A 21,649-nucleotide genomic window follows, 5' to 3' on the forward strand; every position below is an offset into this window, starting at 1 on the left:
CTAGTAGTTCTTCACACGTTTTTTTATTCAATTGCGCTGCTTTTCCATTGTTTTTTTCGATGTAAATATGGACGCGTATGACTGTTGCACTCGCATCTCTTGCAGCGTCTCATGCATGAAACGGCAGTCTAAAAACGTGGTGTTCAAGTTAAAGTACACTCCCATCGTCTTGCATGTTTATCCTATTCCACTGCCCGGGTCGCATTTTTTTTGTCAACACAAAAGCACATCCTGTGAGAATGGAACCTATAGGATATGAGAGTGTCACATGTGAACGTTTAATTATGTGCACCGGCATGCATTTGGATTGTTCTTTTCTCTTTACTGTTATCACCGGCATATTGTCGAAGTGACTTATTCTAACGCTTGGTAATATTGCTATTCAAAATCGTGATTCCTCCATTTTTTAAAAAATAAAATCGTGGCAAAACATTAAATTCTAATTAATCGATAAAATTGGAAAAGTCACCCAACCCTAACACACACAAAAATACTTTCACCAAGTTTTATGTCAAAAACAGTGAAAGTGACATACTCAGAAATGTCAGCGGAGTTCCCAGGTGAAAAAAAAGTGCACTTCCATAATGTACTTAAAGTGCTCTATATTCACTCACTAATTTTGTACTTAATATGCTAAAAATGATTCTTTAGTACTTTTTAAGATAAACTTAAGATCATCTAAGTGTATTCAACTGTGCTATTTTGGAACATTGTTGATTTGTGTTTATATGGTGTTTTATTATGATGTCTCTGTATTTAAAAAAAAAAAAAAAAAAAAAAATATTTAGTACACTTGAACCCATCTTTCATACACTAGTACACTCAAGTGTACTACAAGTGGTGACTAAATATATTTTTAAATACAGAGATTGTATGTTTAAAGTGCATTTTAGTTCATATTCATGGTCTCCAAAAATAGCACAGCTGAGTACACTTAGCTGATCTGAAGGTTATTTTAAGAAGTACTAAAGGATCATTTTAAGTATATTAAGTACAAAATTAGTGTGCAAAAATAGAGCACTTTAAGTACATAATGGAAGTGAATTTTTTTTAAACCTGGGTTGTTAAAACAGTAATTGCGATATTATCGTAGACAATTTATACCACATACCCCTATTTCCAGTGTATTTTTTCCTGCGCTTTTCATTCACAGCAATGAGAGTCCTTGACAGCTCTCTTTTTTTGCACCCCTCGGTCCAGCATTGATTTTTAGACCCAGCTAATCTATTCCAATTTCTTTTGCGATTGACCCAGCTTGTCGAAGGCCTGGGCAAACAAAAGGACATCTCTGTGTGAGCAGCCAATATCCGTTCTCACCTCCCATCATTCACTCCATCTGCCACACCTCAAGCATTCTAGGTGATAAAGGCAATCTGATCTCTCTCCGGAGAGTGAGACGCTCGATTTGATTAGCAGCATACAGTTTTGCCCCCTTTTGCCCTGCAACCTCTGCAGCGGTTCGGTCAGCATAATGAAATGTCATTAGTTTGCTGTGGATGCCGCTAATGAATTGGCTCCTAATCCATAGATGCGATTAAGTGTGATCTTCACCAGCGCTTGCTGTTTCTTCCCCTGCTCAAAACATGATGTTAAAGCTAACAGATGCTTGTCTCCTCAGAATGCTCTAAATGATTCATCGCACTTCCTGAAGCTAAGAAAAGCCAGTTTTTCTAGTTTGCCAGAAGTTGTAGTAACCTTTTGCAGTTTCATAAGGCAGGCAAAATCTGCTTTCCATTTTTTTGACTTTGTTGGAAACCTGAGGCAGCTGCCTTGCTGTCAGTCAGTGTGTATGAAGGTGCCTCCATAATGTTGCTATTAGGGATGTAACGAGAATGCTCTTTGCATGCTGTATGCGATAATATATTCAGAATTCAAATAAAACTTGTTTTTTTGATGCTTGACAAGCGGTACAACAAAGATGGCTAACTACTACACTAGATAGAAAAAGATCATTTCAGAAGCACAAAGTGATGTGATTCTGCAATGGAGCCTGGTCCAAATGCAGGATTTATGTAAGGAAACGGTTATGAATTATTTGTATTGGTTGAAATGCAAGATGTAATGAAACGATGCTTGCTTTTCTGTTTAATTTAACAGTTTTTTGTGAACATATATGCTTTAATAACAAAAAGCCTAATTTTAACACTTTACAATAAGGTTTCGTTAGTTAATGTATTAAAATGTTAGTTAATTACTTCGATTATAATTACCCCCCCCCCCCCCCCCCCCAGTCGTGTGTCCTGGCACCAGGCCTGCTCTAAATGATTCGTATTAGTGTTCATCAGCGCAGCTCTGCTTTGTTTACAGAGGTAACCAAGGAAACACTGTATCATTGCTGTTCATAAGCGCCATCTACTGTCAAAGATTTAGTTTTGTTACATTTCAATTTCACAAAGAAACGTGCAGCAATAGCTAAAAGGACACCTTTACATTTACAGTATAATGTTTTCAATCTCATTTTGTAAAAAAAAAAATTGAGAAAATCGAATTGTGAAATCAAAGTCGTGAATCATTACATCCCTAGTTGCGATTAATAGGGCTACACAAAAAAAAAAAAAATACTAAATGATAAATTATTAAATGACACAACAAGAGTTTTTACGTATTTTGGCAGTTCATTTAAACAACAACAGTGTTTTGGGGGCCAGAAAACGCAACATTTTGAAAGCTGGTTTCAAAGTGCAAGTGTTTGAAAATTATGAAATTGTTGCTATGTACATTGTTGTTGTGTAAACATGAATTTCTATTTTAAAGGCACCTGTTCATTTCCATTAAAGTGAAATTACTGAATCTACACATAGGAATCTGATAAAAATGCTCATTTTAGAAGCAAACTTTAAATAGCACCTAGAGGCTTTTGCATCTGAACTCTTCATATATTTACTATATTAAATTCACTAGATTCCAACAATGGTTGAACCACACACACAGGATTGTAGGAAATCGTAGGCAACAATGGATACATCTAATCTGCATTCAGAGACGGAAGGCAACTTCGTAGACGTGTTTCTAAACCAACATTCCATTTGGACATGTTTTATTGGCTTTCTTCCTCTGTATTCTGCTTGCGAAGGTATTTTTTGACCGTAAAGGAGACACTGAGGTCTCTTGTAGTGGATATAAGGATTTCTGTATGTTGGAAAGCTGAATTTAGATTCTGTCTTATGTCTGTTTTCCGTTTGCCAAGTAGGATGGATCTGGAGTCACTCAAGTTTAGGTTTTGTGGTCTGTGTATTTTTAGGTTTGAGTAAAACAAGAATGGACTAATTGGTTATGTTAGGAATTGATGGGAGTGCTGCTCTCAAGTTATAAAAAAAAATATAAAAATACACAGCCTATGGAGCCGGAGACAAGCAAGACATTGAGAGGATTACAAAATCAGCGTGTAATAAGAATTCAGATGTCCCTTCCTGTAGTTTTTTTTTTTTTTTTTAAGTTTTGCCCACTGGCATTTTAACTGCTATTTATAGCCGTAAAGGTCAGAAACACAATTTGTTCCCCTTAGCCTGGTATTGTGTCAGAATGTTGTGAAATATGTGTCCTCTGGAAAAAAAGCTGCTGTGCTTGACTTTGTGCTTGCATTACTCGTGCCTCCTTCTTTCCATTGAGAACGGAGGCCCATCTGCTCGGCGAGGCTGAGAATAGCACAGGCAGAGCCCTGAGGGTCACGTCCATCACGGCATTAATCTTGCACACAGCCCAGTGTGCGCCTCCTCTCCCTTCACCTGACAATGAGGTTATTATGAGGTTGCCATGCCCCAAGCACCTTTCTAAACAGTCCCAGAGCTGACAGGAGTCAACTGCTGTTTGTATGTAAGGCTTTCAAAAACAAGACTGAGCACAGCAAGGTTGTTATCAAGGACATGCCTATTATTTAGTGCTTGTAAACTGGTGAACTCTCCTCACGTTGAAGAAAATTGTCCAGATAGCACCTGTAGTACTCTAAAAAAGTGTGTTTAAAGCGATTCCCGGGGTGAGTTTTAATCTAGGTTCCCTCCGGTTTTTAAAATATAATGTCTTACATAAAATGTAAGGCCATAAAAAGATATAATGACTGTTTTATATCTTAAATAGTACAAAAAAATGTCTGTTTTATTATTTGCAGACATCGTAAGTTTGGCAGATGAGAGATAGAATGTAATACTGCAGAATTAAAGGGATAGTTCACCCAAAAATGAAAGTTCTGTCAACATTTGCTCACCCTCATGTTGTTTCAAACCTGTATGAACTTCTTTCTTCCGTTAAACACAAAAGAAGATATTTAGAAGAATGTTGGAAACTCACACAGGTTTGGAAAAACTTGAGGTTGAGTAAATGACGACAGAATTTTCATTTTTTGGTGAACTATCCTTGTAAGAGAAGTCTCAGTAGAATATGAAGAAGAGCAACACATTTCAATAAGTATAATAAAAAAATAAAATAAAAAAGTCTTATGTTCACCAAGGCTGCATTTATTTGATCAAAAATACAGTAACTGTAATACAGTTATTACTATGTGAAATATTACTACAATTTAAAACAACTGTTTAAAAAGTACTAAAATATTACTGTGTTGGCAAAGCTGTTTTTTTTTTCAGCAGCCATTACAGTTTCTAGTGATATGAGCCTTCAGAAATCATTCTAATATGCTGAAATTCTTTGCTTTATATTACCATTTTGTGGAAAGCATGACACATTTTTTCGTCACACAAGATTCTTTGATGAATAGAAAGTTCAAAAGAACAGCATTTATTTTTAATGTTTTTGATTTGTGAAATTAATTTATTTGTTTTTGTTTTTGATCAATTTAATTTCATATAAGCTATTAAAATAACGAAAAGAGCACCTGATTTTGGCATTTTAAATGAAATATGCAAATGGGAATAAAGACACCAAACAAATGTATAAATGTGTTAATGGCATTAAACATTAATTAATCCTACACACTCATGTTGACAAATCCAGTCTTAATTATAACTTCAGATTAGGTTGATTTTGCTGACAGCTCCCTTCCTTCTGTATCCTGTCTTTTCTTCCTCTGTAGCTGCAGCTGACAGGTATGTTGCATCATGGATTGTATTGGTGTGAATTTGCTTTTTGTTCATCCTAGTGTGAATTGTGTTAAGTAATGAAGTCCATAGGGCGAGACATTGTGGAGGATTTAAAAGCAGAAATATGCTGCCTTTTTAAAAGTTTTTGTAAAAGTGCCTTTATTCTTCTGTAAATGTGCTACTTGAGCTATAAAGTTGTCTACACAGACTTTTCAGTGCTAGGCAGATGATTATACATTACCATTATAGTTCCTGTGGGTGAAAGTTAGAGAGTTTTGCAAGTACAAGGTTAGTGGTTTTATCACACTAGTCTTGTGTTAATATGTATAATGATTGTGTCTTGTTTGGTAGAGTTTGGGGCTGGAATCCTAAAAAATTGCAGGCTGGTTTTAAACCACCATTACCCACATGAGCATCTGTAAGTTGTATTACGGCTCCAACATTCCAATATTTTCAAAATAGCACTCCTGTATTCTTTTTACAGTTTGTCACTTAGAGCACAGCCATCTGTGCAGAGTTGATATTCCCTCCTCACACTTCAGCAGCAGTTTGACAGACTCTATAATTGCGGAGAGTGTGAGCAAACTGTAGACTTGGGAGCTCCGCCACCCAAATGGAAGTTGCCGTTCTTTATTAGTTGTCAAGCAGATGTGTTTGTATTTAAAGAAACTTTAGTGCAAATATTACAAGAACAATCTTTCTGAAGCTATCAAGTCTCTATGCGATTGGCAATCCCACAAACTTTGTTTCTGGAATTGACCCTATTAAGGTTGGACCCAGGCTTTGGGTTTCATGGCCAGATCTCATTAAGATGCCACTACACTAACTAGGAATTGACTTGGATTAAGGTTTTAGCATTGACCCTTGGTATCAATACTGAATTGGTACCTCAACATAACCAGATATAGGGCCCTATGAAATCAGTTTTATTTTTTTCCTAAATTCTGTTTTATTTATTTTTTTCCAAATTCTGTTTTTATTTTTCTGGATTCAGTTTTTTCCAATTTAATTTTCCTCAACTCTTTTATAATAGTTAAATTAAATTGTATTAATCAAAAAGCTTGTCTAATCAATTAAAATCATGAAACGTTTTTGAAAATTACATGTTTAGGGCCCTATGAGATGTTTTATTTTTATCACCATATTTTTTATCATTACCAAATTCTGTGTTTTAGCATGTCTAATTATTTGAATGCATTAAACAACTTAATTTATTCTTTTTTTTTTTTTCTTAAAGTAGCCTTATGATTTTTTTTTTTTCACCTCAGAAATTCTGTTGTGTATTTAAATTTTTCTGGTTATCAAAAGAAGCCATAAAACAATAATTTCATTTATCTTTTTTAATTCTTGAAAATTAAGCAAACTTTATTTTTTTGGCAAACAAAGGGGGTTTTCTATTAAAATTAAAACATTGACTAAATGTTGTGTGATTATTTCTTAAAAAATAATGTTTGATTCATTGTAGTAGTAGTATTAGTAGTAGTAGTAGGTTATGTACATTCTGCTGAAAAATAATAATATGCACAATGTCTTCAAATCAAACCGGACTTTTATTTTGACGGGTTGCCGTGAATACCTTTACAGTTCTGTGTATGTGATATGATGCTAGTTTTACTCAAATCAAATGGTCAAATGCTCATGAAGTCACTCTCAGAGCAGTTCTGGAGATGTTGTTCATGTGTTTACGTCATCATTGAGACAGCAGACGCTAAATATCACTGCGAGTGTCACGCGTGCTTCAGTATGTGTGTAGTAAATTAAATAAAACTGTGCGTCTGCACCATTCATTAACAGAGACACGCAGAACATGCAGGATTCATGTTTAAATGACTTTTGTGGCTTAATATTTACATATACTAGTCCATATCGCAATCTGATTTATGTGTAATGACCTACTTTTGATTAATTAATTCAAAATTTGACAAATTCTGTGTTAAACTGTGAATTCCGTTTTTATGACTGGATTCCGTGATTCCGTCCGCATTTTCCACATCGCGGAAATCATAGGGCCCTACAGATGGTCGACCATTTCATTTCATTTTATATTTTTAATGCTATAATCTACAGATCTAACCCGTTAGCAGTTTAGATTTGAAGGGTTTTGTAAGATATACAAGGCTAGCACCTGGTCTGTCATTATGTGGTGTTGATGGTGCTTTTATTAAAACAAACTTTTCACCTGCCTCCAACCACCTATTTTGTGCGTCACGCAGCCGTTTGGCCATTGTTGTCATTTATGAAAGGGTCGAGTGCAAACAAGTTCCTATTCTTAACGGGCTAGAATTTCCACTGGCTCGGAAAAACAAATAACCAACCTCCCTGAGATGGTTCTGTCTGCTCAATCTTGCACGCGTTGCTTGTGTTTGTCACCAATTCCATGCATTACCAGTCTGACAACACTGTGATAAAATGAGTCTGATTGTATTGCTTCTGAAAGCTAAGACTCCCTAGTTGACAGACAATCACCTCTGATTTAATTTGCTCTTGGATGTGTTTGCAGCTTTTTCATATTGGTCATTTTAAGCGGTTTACAGCTGTGTTTGTTGATTCACATGCTGTAATAGCATGTTTGTGAATTGAGGATCTCTTTGACCTCTCTTGTTAAAGAGATGCACTTCACCATTGCATAGAAATGATTTAAAACACTTTTGAAGGTTATGTGCATTGTCATCTTCCTGAGTCCTTGACTAAAGGCAGAGCTCTGTGGGTAAGTGTTAGTCAGAGTTTCAATTATAGCATGAACAGCACTTCAAGTTGGGAAAAAAAAAGAGAAGAGGAAGAAAAAGCTTGCTTCCGGACCGTGTTAAGCAGCCAACTGCAGCTCAACAGGTTTGTAGTGTGGGGTGCTGTTTTATTTCACTGAATTTCTTGGAAAGGTTTTATGTCAAAACCTGGTTTCGTTTCAGTTTATTATAGTGCATAACTGTATTTGGATTTCGTTTTCCTTCAGGTTAATGATGCGAATCCTTGGAAATTTGATAGCAGAACAGGACACGGTATTGACACTGTGATGTTTGACAGTGTCATGCAAAATGTAAGCAGAGAATGTTTAGTACAAGTAAAATAGTGTTTGAAGTGCAACTACACGGTTTCTGCAAAATAGTCATGAGCTGGCTGTGCATGTTTCTCTGACAAAATGAGGCTGGTAAGTTTCCTAAAAGAGAAAGGGCCCTTTAGATATTATTTATTTTTATATGGAATGTATACTGGAGTTGAAAAATGTCATATTTTTGATTTGCAAAATGCTAGAAATTACTATAGAATGTAAATTTAGTACATTTAATCATTAAAAAAGATGAAATATTAAAATAAAAAAAGTGGAGTAAACATGCAGTTTTTTCTATAAAGTTTCTCTATAATGTTTTTTTTTTTGGGTCAGTGTTGGTGGAAGTTATTGGGGTTTTTTGGTTGTCATCTATTATTTATAAAGTTCAACAACAAAATGTAGGGGCAACCACTTTCTGCACAGTGAAGCTTTTTTCCAGGAACAAATCCTCACTCTCACACAGGACGTGGCCTTCCACAGACATTTGACACTTTCAGAGAATGAAACTTCATGGTGACGTGTTAAAAAAAAAAAAAATCTAGAGACACAATGTTCCCTTCTGTAATTGACTCATTTGTCACAGACCGAGCAGTTAGTCTGTTAGCGCCTAATAATTGAATTCAATATTCACTCTATTTCCTAAAACCAAAATGTAGTTTTAGTAAAGCTAAATAATTATCAAGGTTGCCATTACAGTTATGCTGGTTACAGTATTCCATTTAGATATATCCCTGTTGCGTTTTTTTTATGTCACTTTTGTTTGTTCTGGCACACAAAGCGTAGAAGAGTGCTGAAGGTACATTGCCAGACAGCCGGAAAAAAGCTTAAAAAATCAATTGAAAATAATTATTGGTAGTTTCCAACTATTTTGCATTCTCTAAATGACATGTCACTCAGCTTCAGCGTGAATGTTTTATACCCAGCATACACTATAAGCAAGAAGTGTGAAAAAATCTAGAATACCCCTTTTCAAATCAACAAAGCATATAAAACAGATTTATTCTGCAGTGTGGACAGCTTTGTTTATTATAATAGGAGCATTTGTGAGAAACCAGAGCTCACACTCAACTTTAGAGCTCAAAAGGTTGTGATTATAATAGTGTATTGTGGATTTGCTTGTTTATAACTTACATATATATATATATTTTAATAATCTGTTTTGATGCTGCTCTGAGAGCCAATGGGAAGTTCACTATTTAATTTTAATTTACTGAAAAAATAATGATAAATACTTTCAAAAACTGTCTGTTTTGGTTGTGTAGCTACACAAATGTCAGATTCCTCATGCAAAATTGCATTTTTAATAAAAATTCCATTAATCTACATTAATGATTGTGATTACAATGTCAAAGGAAATAGTCAATGATTGATTTTGTCAGTCAGTATCATTATGAGAATTAGAACTGGTCAAGGCAAGAGGAAGATACAGATCTTGTTGTAGGTTTTGTCTCCACTTGATTCACTCTTGACCCCTAAAAGACTCAAGGACAGGACAGGTGTAACAGATTGTACACTGCCTCCTGCAGTTATCAGATTTATGACATTTAAGAGTGTAAGCCAGTAAAATAACCGATTCGCTTTGCCGAAGTCCACAAGAAACCATGCCTATGTCATGAAGAGCAGGAAACATCCCCTTCATTGCATGATTCAGCCTCTCCAGCTCAGACCACAGATGCCAGATGTTGGAGGCTCCGACTGGTTACCGAATGCTGTGTTTTGTCCTCTAAATTATTTGAATCTCTATGATTAAAGTTTAATGGTCACTTATCCATATTTAATGACTCGACTTGAAATGGGGCTATCGAATATCCGCAGCACTTAAGAAAAGTTTGGTACAGCTACTTTGCTCCAAGCTAGTGATTGTGCAGTTTGTCTGTGTTTTAATTGGCATTTTTTGCTCCAGATTTGAGAGGACATGGTGTGTGTGAATGGAGAACTTCTCTCACCTTGACTCTCTCCTCCTGTTTCATCTCTGCAGAGTTTTCCCTCCGATGAGGGCTGGCCGTTTGCCAAATACCTGGGGGCCTGTGGCCGGATGGTGGCGGTGAATTACGTGGGCGAGGAGCTCTGGAGCTTCTACAATGCACCCTGGGAGAAAAGAGTGGATCTGGCCAAGCAGCTGATGGAAATCGCCGAGCAGCTGACCAACAACGACTTTGACTTTGCCCTTTACCTCCTAGACGTGAGCTTCGACAACTTTGCAGTCGGACCTCGTGATGGAAAAGTCATCGTCGTCGATGCAGAAAACATCATAGTGGCAGACAAAAGACTGATTAAGCAGAGTAAGTAATAACTTCATTCCAGTATCACCGTGCTCTTTCTCTACAGCATTAATAAATTGTGCAGGAAACTGTTATCCAGGTTAGACGGTGTTTTTTTCTATTCTACTTTCATATGTTCTGACCCACTTTCAGTTTTCCCTCAGATGGGCTAGAGCACCTGTTTTTTTTTTAGGCCTGTTTGTTTCTGTACTTTGCCATCCCCGTCAAAATAAATGTATTTCAGGACTTTTTGGAAGAATTATCACAGTCTCACAGACCAGGTGGAAACTCGCATGGGCCTCCCACGCTCTCAGATTTGTAATTAAAGTCTCATAGCTGTTTCTTTTTTTGGTTTTTTATTTTATTTGCTTTTGAAATGAGAAAGGAGAGATTCCTTTATCGTTGGTCTGGTATGAATTGGATGGGAGTATATGGGTGCATGAAGTTTGTTTTATTTATGTCATGATTTAAATGAAATGTGAAAATGAATGTAAAGTGTTGATTGTGACATTAGATTTCGATCTGCTCACTTTGCATCAGATTTCTTTTAACATTTTTTGCAGTTTTAAATATAACCAGTCACGCACATTTCTGTTGAGCTTATGAATGCAATGACCAATCAGAGGTGTCAAGATGAGTCACTGCTGAAAACTGACTGAATTCTGAATCTGTACTTGCACGAATTCTCTTATCACAAACAAGTGCAGATGCAGTGCAAGTAAGAGATTCATTTTGCAGTGTAGACAGCTTCAGTGATTATAACACGAGTTATTGCATGAGTACATAACCCGTGCTTGACTTAAGTCATGTACCGCTTCAGTGATGGACTTGACTTAAGTCATGTACCGCTTCCAGTTTAAATGACGTTTGGTTTTTTTGTGCTTGACTTAAGTCATGTACCGCTTCAGTGATGGAATGCTACTAAAATAAGTAATGTGAAGTCTTGATTTTCTAATGCATAAAAAGTAATAAAGTGGTTATTATGTTGTTTCCCCAAACCCAAAACATTTAATAATTAGGCTGTTCCAATATCAAGAGCAATAATCAACAATAATAGTTTTTGTCATGATATTGCTGCCCACTTTGTAGTGTTTATATTTATTTATTTACCATTTACGTTCTTTATGTAGGCTATTTAAAGTGCCCCTATTATGCCCAATTTCCAACATTGCCTTTCATGCAGTGTGTAATGTAGCTGCATGTGAATGTAAACGATCTGCAAAGTTGTAAAGACGAAAGTGCTTGATAAAGCTATTGTCTCCCAAAATAAAGAATCGACTCTCTACAGCCATACGAGTCGTTAGTAATTCGAATCCCACTTCCGTGACGGCTACACATCATGGGGTAACACATTTGCATACTTCCCCGTCTATGTTCTAATTCTACGGCAGCAAACAACTTGGCCCCAGCCCACAAAGACATAATTTTACTGATGACTGGTTCTCTAATCTAAAAAATAACTAAATAAATAAATAAAAATATCTGAAAGTTCAATGCGGGATTAACTAAATGCTTGCTATTGAAAGATGGCTCAGTATCCTGTTTATTTGGAGCAGCTACTCCACTGAACCACAACCTGTATGATAAATAATAGATGTTTATATTTTCTATCGAGCGTTCAAAATACGGAAATATAGCAATGGAAGTATTGTTTGCAACACGCGCTGTACGCGGTAGACCAATCACAACAGACTGGGCCATCTGACCAATCAGAGCAGAGCAGGCTCATGGAAAGGAGGAGTTTAGATTGACTGAATCTTAGAACTGTTTTGAACTAATCATTTGAGAATGGCTGGAAATTGATGTGATATTAACTGCATATTTTGAGAAAACGAAAGCGTTTTTTTTTGTTTTGTTTTTTTTGACCTTGCATGTAATCCTATTGTAGGAGACTCCCAAAACAATATTAAGAACCTTAAAAATGGCATAAAAGGGGCACTTTAAATTATGCAGTTGTTGTATAAATACCAGGGCTCTGAACCGTTTCAAGGAACGAAAACTAAAATTGAAAGAAACAGAAATGAAATCAAATTTTATAGTTCAAATATAATGGCAATGCATTAGAGTTTATCCGAGGATAGTGTATGGATTCAACAGATCATGCACACCTGTAGCACTTGTGAACGGAGAAAACAGAAAAAAATTATAGGCTTACATAAAAAGGAATAGCCTATGTTGGTCTACACGAAATGTATTTCACTTAAATCATTGACCGATTAACGAAACAAAAGAAAAAAAAATGTGCTGAGTTTCTTTGAGTTGCTTTATTGTGAAGCGATCCAAAGATGACAGAAAGGAAAACGAGACAGCAGAAAATTGTTTTTTTTTATTTTGCAAAAGCTTTACAGTTTTATTTATTTTACAGTTTTATTTTGCAAATCTTTACCGTTTGAATGATATTTTAGTTCTATCTGTATAACCAACCAGTGTTGGTATTAGCTCCAACCCTAATCAAACCCACTTGAAGAAGCTAATCGAGGTCTTCAGAATTACTAGGGCTACAGGCAGGTGAGTTTTTTTGGGTTGGAGCTGAACTCTGCTGGACATCGACACTCCAGCCGATGTTGCCTATCCCTGGTCTATAGTATTCTGATTGATTAAAGTAATTGGCTAAATATAAGTATTTGACATAAAAAAAAAAAACAACAACACTGATACATTAAATAAGGTAATTATAAAAAATGTTCCTGAAAATTAATTCCTAATTGAAAAGTTAATTTCTGGCCCTGATAGAACCCCTAATTTGATAATGCATGGGATTTAAATTCCAGTTTTACATTTAAGTAAGTATTTCTATCGAAGTGTTTGCGTTGCAACAGATGAATGTGGCCCAAAGCTGCACTTTTGATTCTGGGCAGTAGTGAGTTGGCATGGATGGGTGCAGTGCTGGACCAACAATTCGTGCCAGTGGATCTGCCATCCAGAGAGGCCAGACTGGGCTGGCAGATGAACTTGGAGCATGTGTGCTACATAACAATGGCTATTTGCTTCAGCCTTCCAGCATTTATGTGAATGGAGTTCGTATGTGCATGTTTGCTTGCAGATGGGTCTTTCTGAAATGTTAGATAACACAAGCTTTTTTTTTTAATTGAGTTTCTATTCTGAATTGATGTTTGCTTATGATGTCAAACCACTTCACTGGACGTGTGTGGGCATCAAGGTTGGAAGTGTTTTTGCAGAGGGCATTGGATAGATGGGCTTTTATTAATCTTTTAAAGTTAATTAATTCTGCTTATAATATCTCAGTGCATTAATTAAAAATGTGAACCTTTTAAGGATTGGCATTCATGGATTCAGAAATGATTTCTATTCACAGGAGGTGTTTTTTTTATTGCGAATATCTGTTGGCAATTTTTGTTGATTTAATAAAATTGAATGGTAACACTTTCTACAGTCATGGCCAACAGTTTTGGCAGTGACATAAATTTGCAAAGTTTTGCAAAGTTTGCTGCTTAAGCTGTTGTGGTGTTGATTCACGTTGTTTCTAGATTATTGTGTAGAGTGATCAGATGCATTTTAAATAATTGCTAAAAGCTTCATTGGCCAAAAAAACAGAACTTTTCAAAAAAAAAAAAAAAAATAAAAAAAAAAAAAACGTAAAAAAAACGTAAAAAAAAAAACAGTTTTTTGATCCTGACACAAAATGACCAGCAAACATTAATTGACTAATCATGTCAGAAGCACATATGAAAGTGTGAATGAGTACTAGTCAGGTGAAATCACTATCATACTAAATAGATTGTAAGAGCAGACTGATATAAAAGGAGGGAAGAATCACTTTCAATCATTGTGTTCTTGTTAGCAAGGGTTACCTCCAAAAAACACGTGCAGCCATCATCGCTTTGCATCAAAATGGCCTCACATGCAAGGAAATTGCTACAAAGAATATTGCACCTGATAGAACCATTTACCGGATCATTGATAACTTCAAGGAGAGAGGTTTGACTGCAGTATAGAAGTCTTCAGGACGTCCCAGAGTGTCCAGCAAGTGCCAGGACCATCTCCTCCTGAGGAGTCAGCTACAGAATAGTGTCTCCACCAGTGCAGAGCTTGCTCAGGAATGGCAGCAGGTTGGTGTGAGAGCATCTGCATGCACAGTGATGCCAAGACTGTTGGACAGCGGCCTGGTGTCAAGAAGGGCAGCAAAGAAGCCACTTCTCTCCAAGAAAAACGTCAAGGACAGACTGAAATTCAGCAGGAAGTACAAGGGTCCGCACATGGAAAATTGGACCCCAGAAGACTGGTGCAAAGTTATTTTTCTGATGGAGTTCCCTTCCAACTGTTTGGGACATCTGGAAAATTGATTGTTCTGAGAAGAAAAGGTGAACGCTACCATGAGTTCTGTGTTGTGACAACAGTGAAGCATCCTGAGACCATCCATGTGTGGGGTTGCTTTTCAACCAAGGGAGTGGGCTCTCTCTTAATTCTGCCCTAAAACACTGCCATGAATAAAGAATGGTATCAAAACTTCCTGCAAGAGCGACTTCTTCCAACGATCCATGAGCAAATTTGTAATGATCCATGCATTTTCCAGCATGATGGAGCACCATGTCACAAAGCAAGAGTGACAAAGAAGTGGCTCAATGATCATTACATTGAAATTTTGGATCTGTGGCCAGGCTACTCCCCGGATCTCAATCCCATAGAGAACCTGTGGTCAGTCCTCAAAAGGCAACTCCGAGCACTAATCAGGCCAGAATGGATGGCCATCAGTCAGGATTTGGCCCAAAAGCTAATATTCAGCATGTCAGTGCGAACTGCAAAGGTTATGAAGAACAAGGGTCAACAAAAGCCTTTAAAACTTATTATATGCTTATCATTGTTTTTCAGTATACCATAGAGACGTGGAAAAAAATAATCAACAAATACTGAAGCAGCAAACTATGTAAAACAAAATTTGTCAATGCCAAAACTTTTGGCCATGACTGTATAATAAGATTTCATTTGTTAAAGTTAGTTCAACCAAAAATGAAAATTCTGTCATTAATTACTCATCTTCATGTTGTTCCAAACCAGTAAGACCTCCGTTCATCTTCAGAACACAAATTAAGATCTCTGACCCTCCATAGACAGCAAGGATCCTAACATGATCAAGGCTCAGAAACGAAGCAAGGAGATTGTTAAAATGATAATTGTGACATCAGTGGTTCAACCGTAACTTTACGAAGCTAAGAGAATACTTTTTGTTTGCAAAGAAAACAAAAATAATGACTTTATTCAACAATTCGTCTCCTCCGCGTCACCCTATAGTGCCATTTTTGGATAGTATCAATTTATTCAGATCAAAGTGGAAACAACATAAACCGCGTATCCACCATAGACTGAATAAAAACATGGACGTAGTGTCCATGGGGTCACCCATAGATTTCCGAATTGCGTTTTTGAAGTCTAAAGTAGGCGGAGCTGGCCGCCGCCATATTGGCAGCACGTCACTCTTGGATAATCGAAAATTGGCAAAAAGGCGGGAGCTGGTTTACACTGCTGGAAGCCACGCCCACGTAGCTCGACAGCAGTGTCAGCAGTGGCAATCCATCTGTCACTCAAGTGGCCACGCCCTTAATTATGCAGAACTTTTAGGCATAATATAATTTAAACAGATTAGTTATAAAAAAAATTCACCCCCCTCACAGTTGTCATGACGGGTAAAATTAGCTATATAGGTTTTTATAGTTTTTTTAACCAGGCTGTAAACATGTTTTTTTTTTTTTTCTGCTGTAAGGTTGGGCATTTTAACATGGGGAGTCTATGGGATTGACTTCCTTTTGCAGCCAGCCTCAAGCGGCCAGTTGACGAATTACAGTTTAAGTTACTTCCTTGTTGGCTTCACGAGAGAGAGCGGGAGGTGGCCGCTTGGTATCCATGTACATACGTTGCATACGTTGTTTACTTATGTGAAACTCTCCAAAATGGCACTATTGGGTGATATGGAGGAACCACTGATGTCACATGGATTATTTTAACGATCTCTTTGCTACGTTTCTGAGCCTTGATCGGGTAAGGATCCTTGCTGTCTATGGGAGGGTCAGAGAGCTCTCGGAATGCATCAAAAATATCTTTAAATCATGTCCCGAAGATGAACGAATGTCTTACAGGTTTGGAAGGTAATATTCCTTTAACATTAGTTATAGTTACTATAACTACATAAGTTAAACACTATTTAGTGGTAATACTTTACAATAAAGTTTAATTTGTTAACATTAGTTACAGTAACTACATTAGTTAACATAAACTAGCGATGCTTCTACAGAATTGATTTATCTCAGAATTTAATATTACATTTTAAGGTCAAAAGATTTTTGTTTACATAACTGTTTTATTAACTAACATTACGAGACTTTATTGTAGTGGTACCCATTTAGTTCTAGTTATATTCTGTGGCTGAACAGTTAATCCAAAACGAATGTTGTCATTATTTACTCACCCTCATGTTGTTCCAAACCTGAAAGAATTTCTTCTGAGAAACAAAAAAGAAAGCTATTTTGAAGATTGTTTCATCTGTTGAAAGTCAATGGGGTTCTTTTTTGTTCCATAGAAGTGACAGGTGAATAAATGATGAACTGTCCCTTTAATTTCAGATTTCCATCAGTTCTTGAACAGTATTTTGTGCTGTTCCTCCATAAACCTCTGGATGTGTTTCTCAGCACACACAGCAAAAGAGAAAAGCACCGAAGCCAGTGTGTGTTCTGATTGGCTGTGGCACATTACCTCCTCTGGATCTCATAATTGGCTCCCATGAGAGTGATTGGCAGCACGGTGACTTCATTTTCTCTAATTAGTTATTGGCGTGATATTGAGGTGTGTCAAATGACCAAGACAGCAGTTCCCCAACGCTTTAAGTCACTTTATGACTTAATATACTTTTGCTGATGAGTAAATGTCATAGCCCAGTCTATTTCTGCAGGATCCTCGGCTTTATTGATTTGTTCAGCATTAAAATAGGTGGCTAGAGACAAACTGCACCTGCTTTCAGAAGAATTTCTTATTTGTCTTCTCACAGTGAAGAGCTGAAACAAGTTAGTGTCTTTATTCTGCAGGTCGTTGTTCCATTTTAGTGTAGGGTGTGCTTTTTGAAGAAAATTGAAATGCTGCAAGAAAGCGATGTGTAATGATAAAGAGCGTTTTATGTTGTCTGGTATACAGAATCCAACAGCAAGTTGTTTTTAAAAGGAAGAGCCAGTGGAATAAGGATTAGGCCGTATTGAATAAAAGTCAGCTGACTGAAACTAGGCATGTTGTGAAACACAGAGGAGAACTTGACAAGAAGTTCAATCATTGCTTCTGCAAAGGATAGTGAACTTGTGTTGAATGTAAACATCAAATTGATCCTAGTTTTTCTCTTAATACATGTTCCTGGTCTTATTTTTTGACCAATAGCCAAATAGGCATTGTTTTAGACCAATGTTTTAGGTAACGCAACCTTTTCTATGTTTTATTAAGAGGAATTAAACTGCAGTTAACATTGTAATGGAATCTACTGCAAACTACTTGCTACTACATACAATTAGAAATAGATTAAATGTTCAGTCCAATTGCTGAGTTCAGTCTCTCTAGGACACCAAAGCAGTCTGACTAAAAAAATACTCTGTTCAGTGCCTGATTAGAAATCCTAAATCATTCACACAATACTGTTATTTCATATCTTTATCATTACAGTTTTTCCTATTTTTAAAAGAACTATATATGCTGACCAAGGATGCGTTTATTTGATCAAAATACAGTAATTTAAAAATCTGTTTTCTTTTTGTAACATATTTTACGATTTTATTCATTTATTTATTTTCAGTAATGACAAAGCTGAATTTTCAGCAGCCATCAATCCAGTCCTCAGTGTCACATGATTCATCATTCTAATATGCTGATTTAGTGCTCAAATAACATTTCTTGTTATTATTAGTATTAGTTTTGGATTCTTTGAGTAGAAAGCTTTTGTAACCCTTTAAAGGGGTCATATGATGCGATTTCAATTGTTCCTTTCTCTTTGGAGTGTGACAAGCTCTTGGTGCATAAAGAAGATCTGTAAAGTTGCAAAGACAACTCTCAAAGCCAAAGAGATATTCTTTATAAAAGTTAAGAGTCAACCACACCTACCTAAAACAGCTTGTTCTAACACGCCCCCATGTCTACGTCATGATGTGTGAAAATTTGCATAACACAGCCCAAATGTTAACGCAAAGAAAGAAGGCGTAACTTTTATTCTTGCTTTTGCCGCCGGCTCCATGTTGTGGAGATGCTGTGTGTTTTGTTGTGAAAGCGAAACTTCTTTGTTTGGCCTTCCAAAAGAGGACACGACTAGAAATCAGTGTTTAAGTTGTATTTACGACACTGTTCCAGAACAGTTCAACCCAAATATTCAGATGTGCACAGCGCATTTTGCGGAGGACAAGGTCTGTTTCCTGTGAGAGTAGCCTACAATGCTGGTGTCTGTTTCTATAAAGTGGGGCAATTCCAACTTTGCAAGGACAGTCTGGCACTTCTGACTCACAGCCTGTAAGTACGTAAAGAATTTGCCACTGATGATTCAAATGCGAGTTTTGAGCAGTGTAGCAGTGTCGTTTCTCCGATCACAAATGTAGACATGGTTTTATGTTTATGCAGTGCGATACGCAACGCTTTAAAAAAACAATAAGTCATTATAATCAGTAATTATGTCCCCACTGGAATGGGTTTATTGTTTTTGTCTTGTCACTCCGGGAGATGGCTTCATAGTATGTTAAGGGGCGTAACATTTCCATCACATGCTTGAAACATTCAGCCAATCACAACACACTGGATAGCTGGCCAATCAGTGTACACCTCACTTTTCAGAATGATGAGCTTTGTAAAAATTGACGTTTCAGAAAGGCGGGGCATAGAGGAAAAACAATAATGTACAGTATATGGAAAATAATTAGTTTTTTGAAACTTAAACCACATAAACACATTGCATTACACCAAATACACAAAATAATGTTCTTTTTAGCAACATCATATGACCTCTTTAATGGTTTCTGCTGAAGCTTAAAGTATACTTTATCTGCCCTACATGCTACATCAATCTACCACAGCTACAAAACGATAACAGGTGTTAGGATGTTTTGATTAACTACAACAAGATATTACAATAACAGCTTTTGATTAGCTGTAACGAGCAGCTGCCCCCTGGGATCCAATCCGAATAGTGCTGTACACAGGCCCTAACTCTTTATGACACCAGCGGTGTTATAAAACACTGAAAACTCTCATTCTGCTCTAGTCCCACTTCAGAGGGCCCTATAACATTAGTGTTTTTTTTTTTGGATTCCATTTTAATTGTTAAATGAAATTTTTGTAATAAAAATTGATTAAAATTATGAAACGTTTAACAACACTTAATTAAAAGGTAATTAAAACATTTGATTAAAAGTTTATAAAAACACAGTTTAACAACACATTGTTACAAGTTTAACAAAAATTGCATGTTTAGTAGGGTTGGGCCAATATCAGTGATGGCTGATAGACATCATGATGTTGAGCCGGCATCGTGATCCCTCCCCTCCATACACCCCACAATCTGGCCGCATCCCAATACCGTGTTCTGAAAGAAAATGACGTGTATAAGGAATAAATATGAGATATTTCAATACTTTCTCTTGCAGTTATATCATTGGATAATTATACTATATATAAACTGCGGGCACCAGGGAGCCGCTATGTCTAATCAATTGAATATATAAAACTTGAATAATTGAATAAATTATTATTTTTAATGCCCTTTGAAATGTTTATATTACTGTTTATATATGAAATTTAGCGTTGCCTTTTTTAATTTTTAATTGTTATTTTTTTCTGGTTGTAAAACAAATTTATTATCAAATATGGTGGTAATTAAATGAAGAAAAAAAAAACTATCCAAATTTTAATCACATTAATTTTTTTAAATTAAATTTTTTAGGTAAAGTGCTGAGGTTGACTGTTAAAATGAAAGACGTGGAAGAGAAATTTTGATGTTCCTAAATATATATTTAATTTTAATGATTTTGTTATTATAACTTCAAGTACAGTCTACTGTGTAATAGTAATATTCCTGTCACATTTTCTTGAAGTTAAATCTAATGGGTTGATGGGTTGTCATGAAGACCTTTGAGCTTCTGTATCTACCCTATGTGTCATGAAAATAATTTTCATCAAATGAAAAGGTTCAATTCTGATGAAGTGAACCCGAGAGCATATCTGGAGATGAAGTTCATGTGTTCAGGTCCTCATACAGTGAGACGGCAGATGCTGAATACACCACAAGCATCGCTTGAGTTTGCGTGGTAGACAAAACTGTGCTACTCATTCACACAGAAAAAACAGACTTAATATTTAAATAGCTGTCTTTTTGCACTTTAATATTCATAAACACAAGTCCACATCTTGAATTAAACATACAGCCCTACTTTTGACTTATTCATCAAAAATTTGCTAAATTCAATGACATTGTGTGTTATACTGTAAATTGAGTTACAGGGTCTTAACTTCAGCCTTCAGTATCATCCAATATCCATTTTCACCCAAAAACATGAGCTGCAAATGCAGTTTCATGTTGATTTTGGGGTTTCTTCCCTTGTATTGTTTTGGCAGGTATTATATTTGTATTTTCTGTAATCCACTCAGATAAACCAGAGAACTATGACGTGTGGTATGAGAGCCGCTACGAGGAATGCGACAAAGAGGCCTGTCTTTCCTTCTCCAAGGACATCCTCTGCTCTCGAGTCACCGTGGACCACAACTATTACGCTGTCTGTCAGAACCTGCTCTCCAGATTCGCCACCTGGCGTGGCACCACGGGTGGTCTCCTCCATGACCCCCCTGCCGACGTCATCAAAGACGGCCGCCTCACAGCCCTGCTGGACGAGTGCACCCGGCCTCAGAAACAGTACGGTCGCTTCCAGGCAGCTAAAGAACTCCGGGAGTTCCTGACACAACTCACACAGCCGAGCAATACTAACAGGTAGTGTCCAGAACAGGGGACGTTCTGTGCCCCCCCCCCACCCACCCCCCCACTCAAAAAAGACCTCTGAAGTACTTTCATAAATGTGCTACCAGATTCTGTAACACATTTGTTCACCTTCAAGGGAGTTGCTATTTGGTTGCCGCTATCAATCATGCCAACATTGGCTCCAGTCCTGTCCGGGGCTAATTAAAGAAGTTTGCACATGAACATGGATTAAAGGGTCGTGTGAAAATCAGCAGAATACAGGCTCAAACTGCTGTGATCACACTTGTGTGTGTAAGTGTGTGTGTGTGTGTGTGTGTGAGAGAGAGAGAGAGAGAGAGAGAGCTGATTGTAATATCTGATGCTTCAGTGAATA

The 21,649-nt window shown here is 36.7% G+C and overlaps 1 protein-coding gene across 2 annotated transcripts in view; it reads left to right on the forward strand.

Annotated features, from left to right (window-relative positions):
• The window catches only part of LOC109077241 (divergent protein kinase domain 2A-like), a 34,247-nt gene extending 12,912 nt beyond the window's left edge, over nt 1–21,335 (forward strand). For both annotated transcript variants that reach the window (XM_042717926.1, XM_042717925.1), the window contains 2 exons: nt 10,055–10,358; nt 20,952–21,335. In XM_042717926.1, coding sequence (XP_042573860.1) covers nt 10,112–10,358; nt 20,952–21,292 — 588 coding nt within the window. In that variant the 5' untranslated portion in view covers nt 10,055–10,111 and the 3' untranslated portion in view covers nt 21,293–21,335. The remainder of the gene's footprint in view (nt 1–10,054; nt 10,359–20,951) is intronic.
• The last annotated feature ends 314 nt before the right edge of the window (nt 21,336–21,649 follow it).

The sequence above is a fragment of the Cyprinus carpio genome, chromosome B2, assembly GCF_018340385.1.
Source record: "Cyprinus carpio isolate SPL01 chromosome B2, ASM1834038v1, whole genome shotgun sequence".
NCBI lineage: Eukaryota > Metazoa > Chordata > Actinopteri > Cypriniformes > Cyprinidae > Cyprinus > Cyprinus carpio.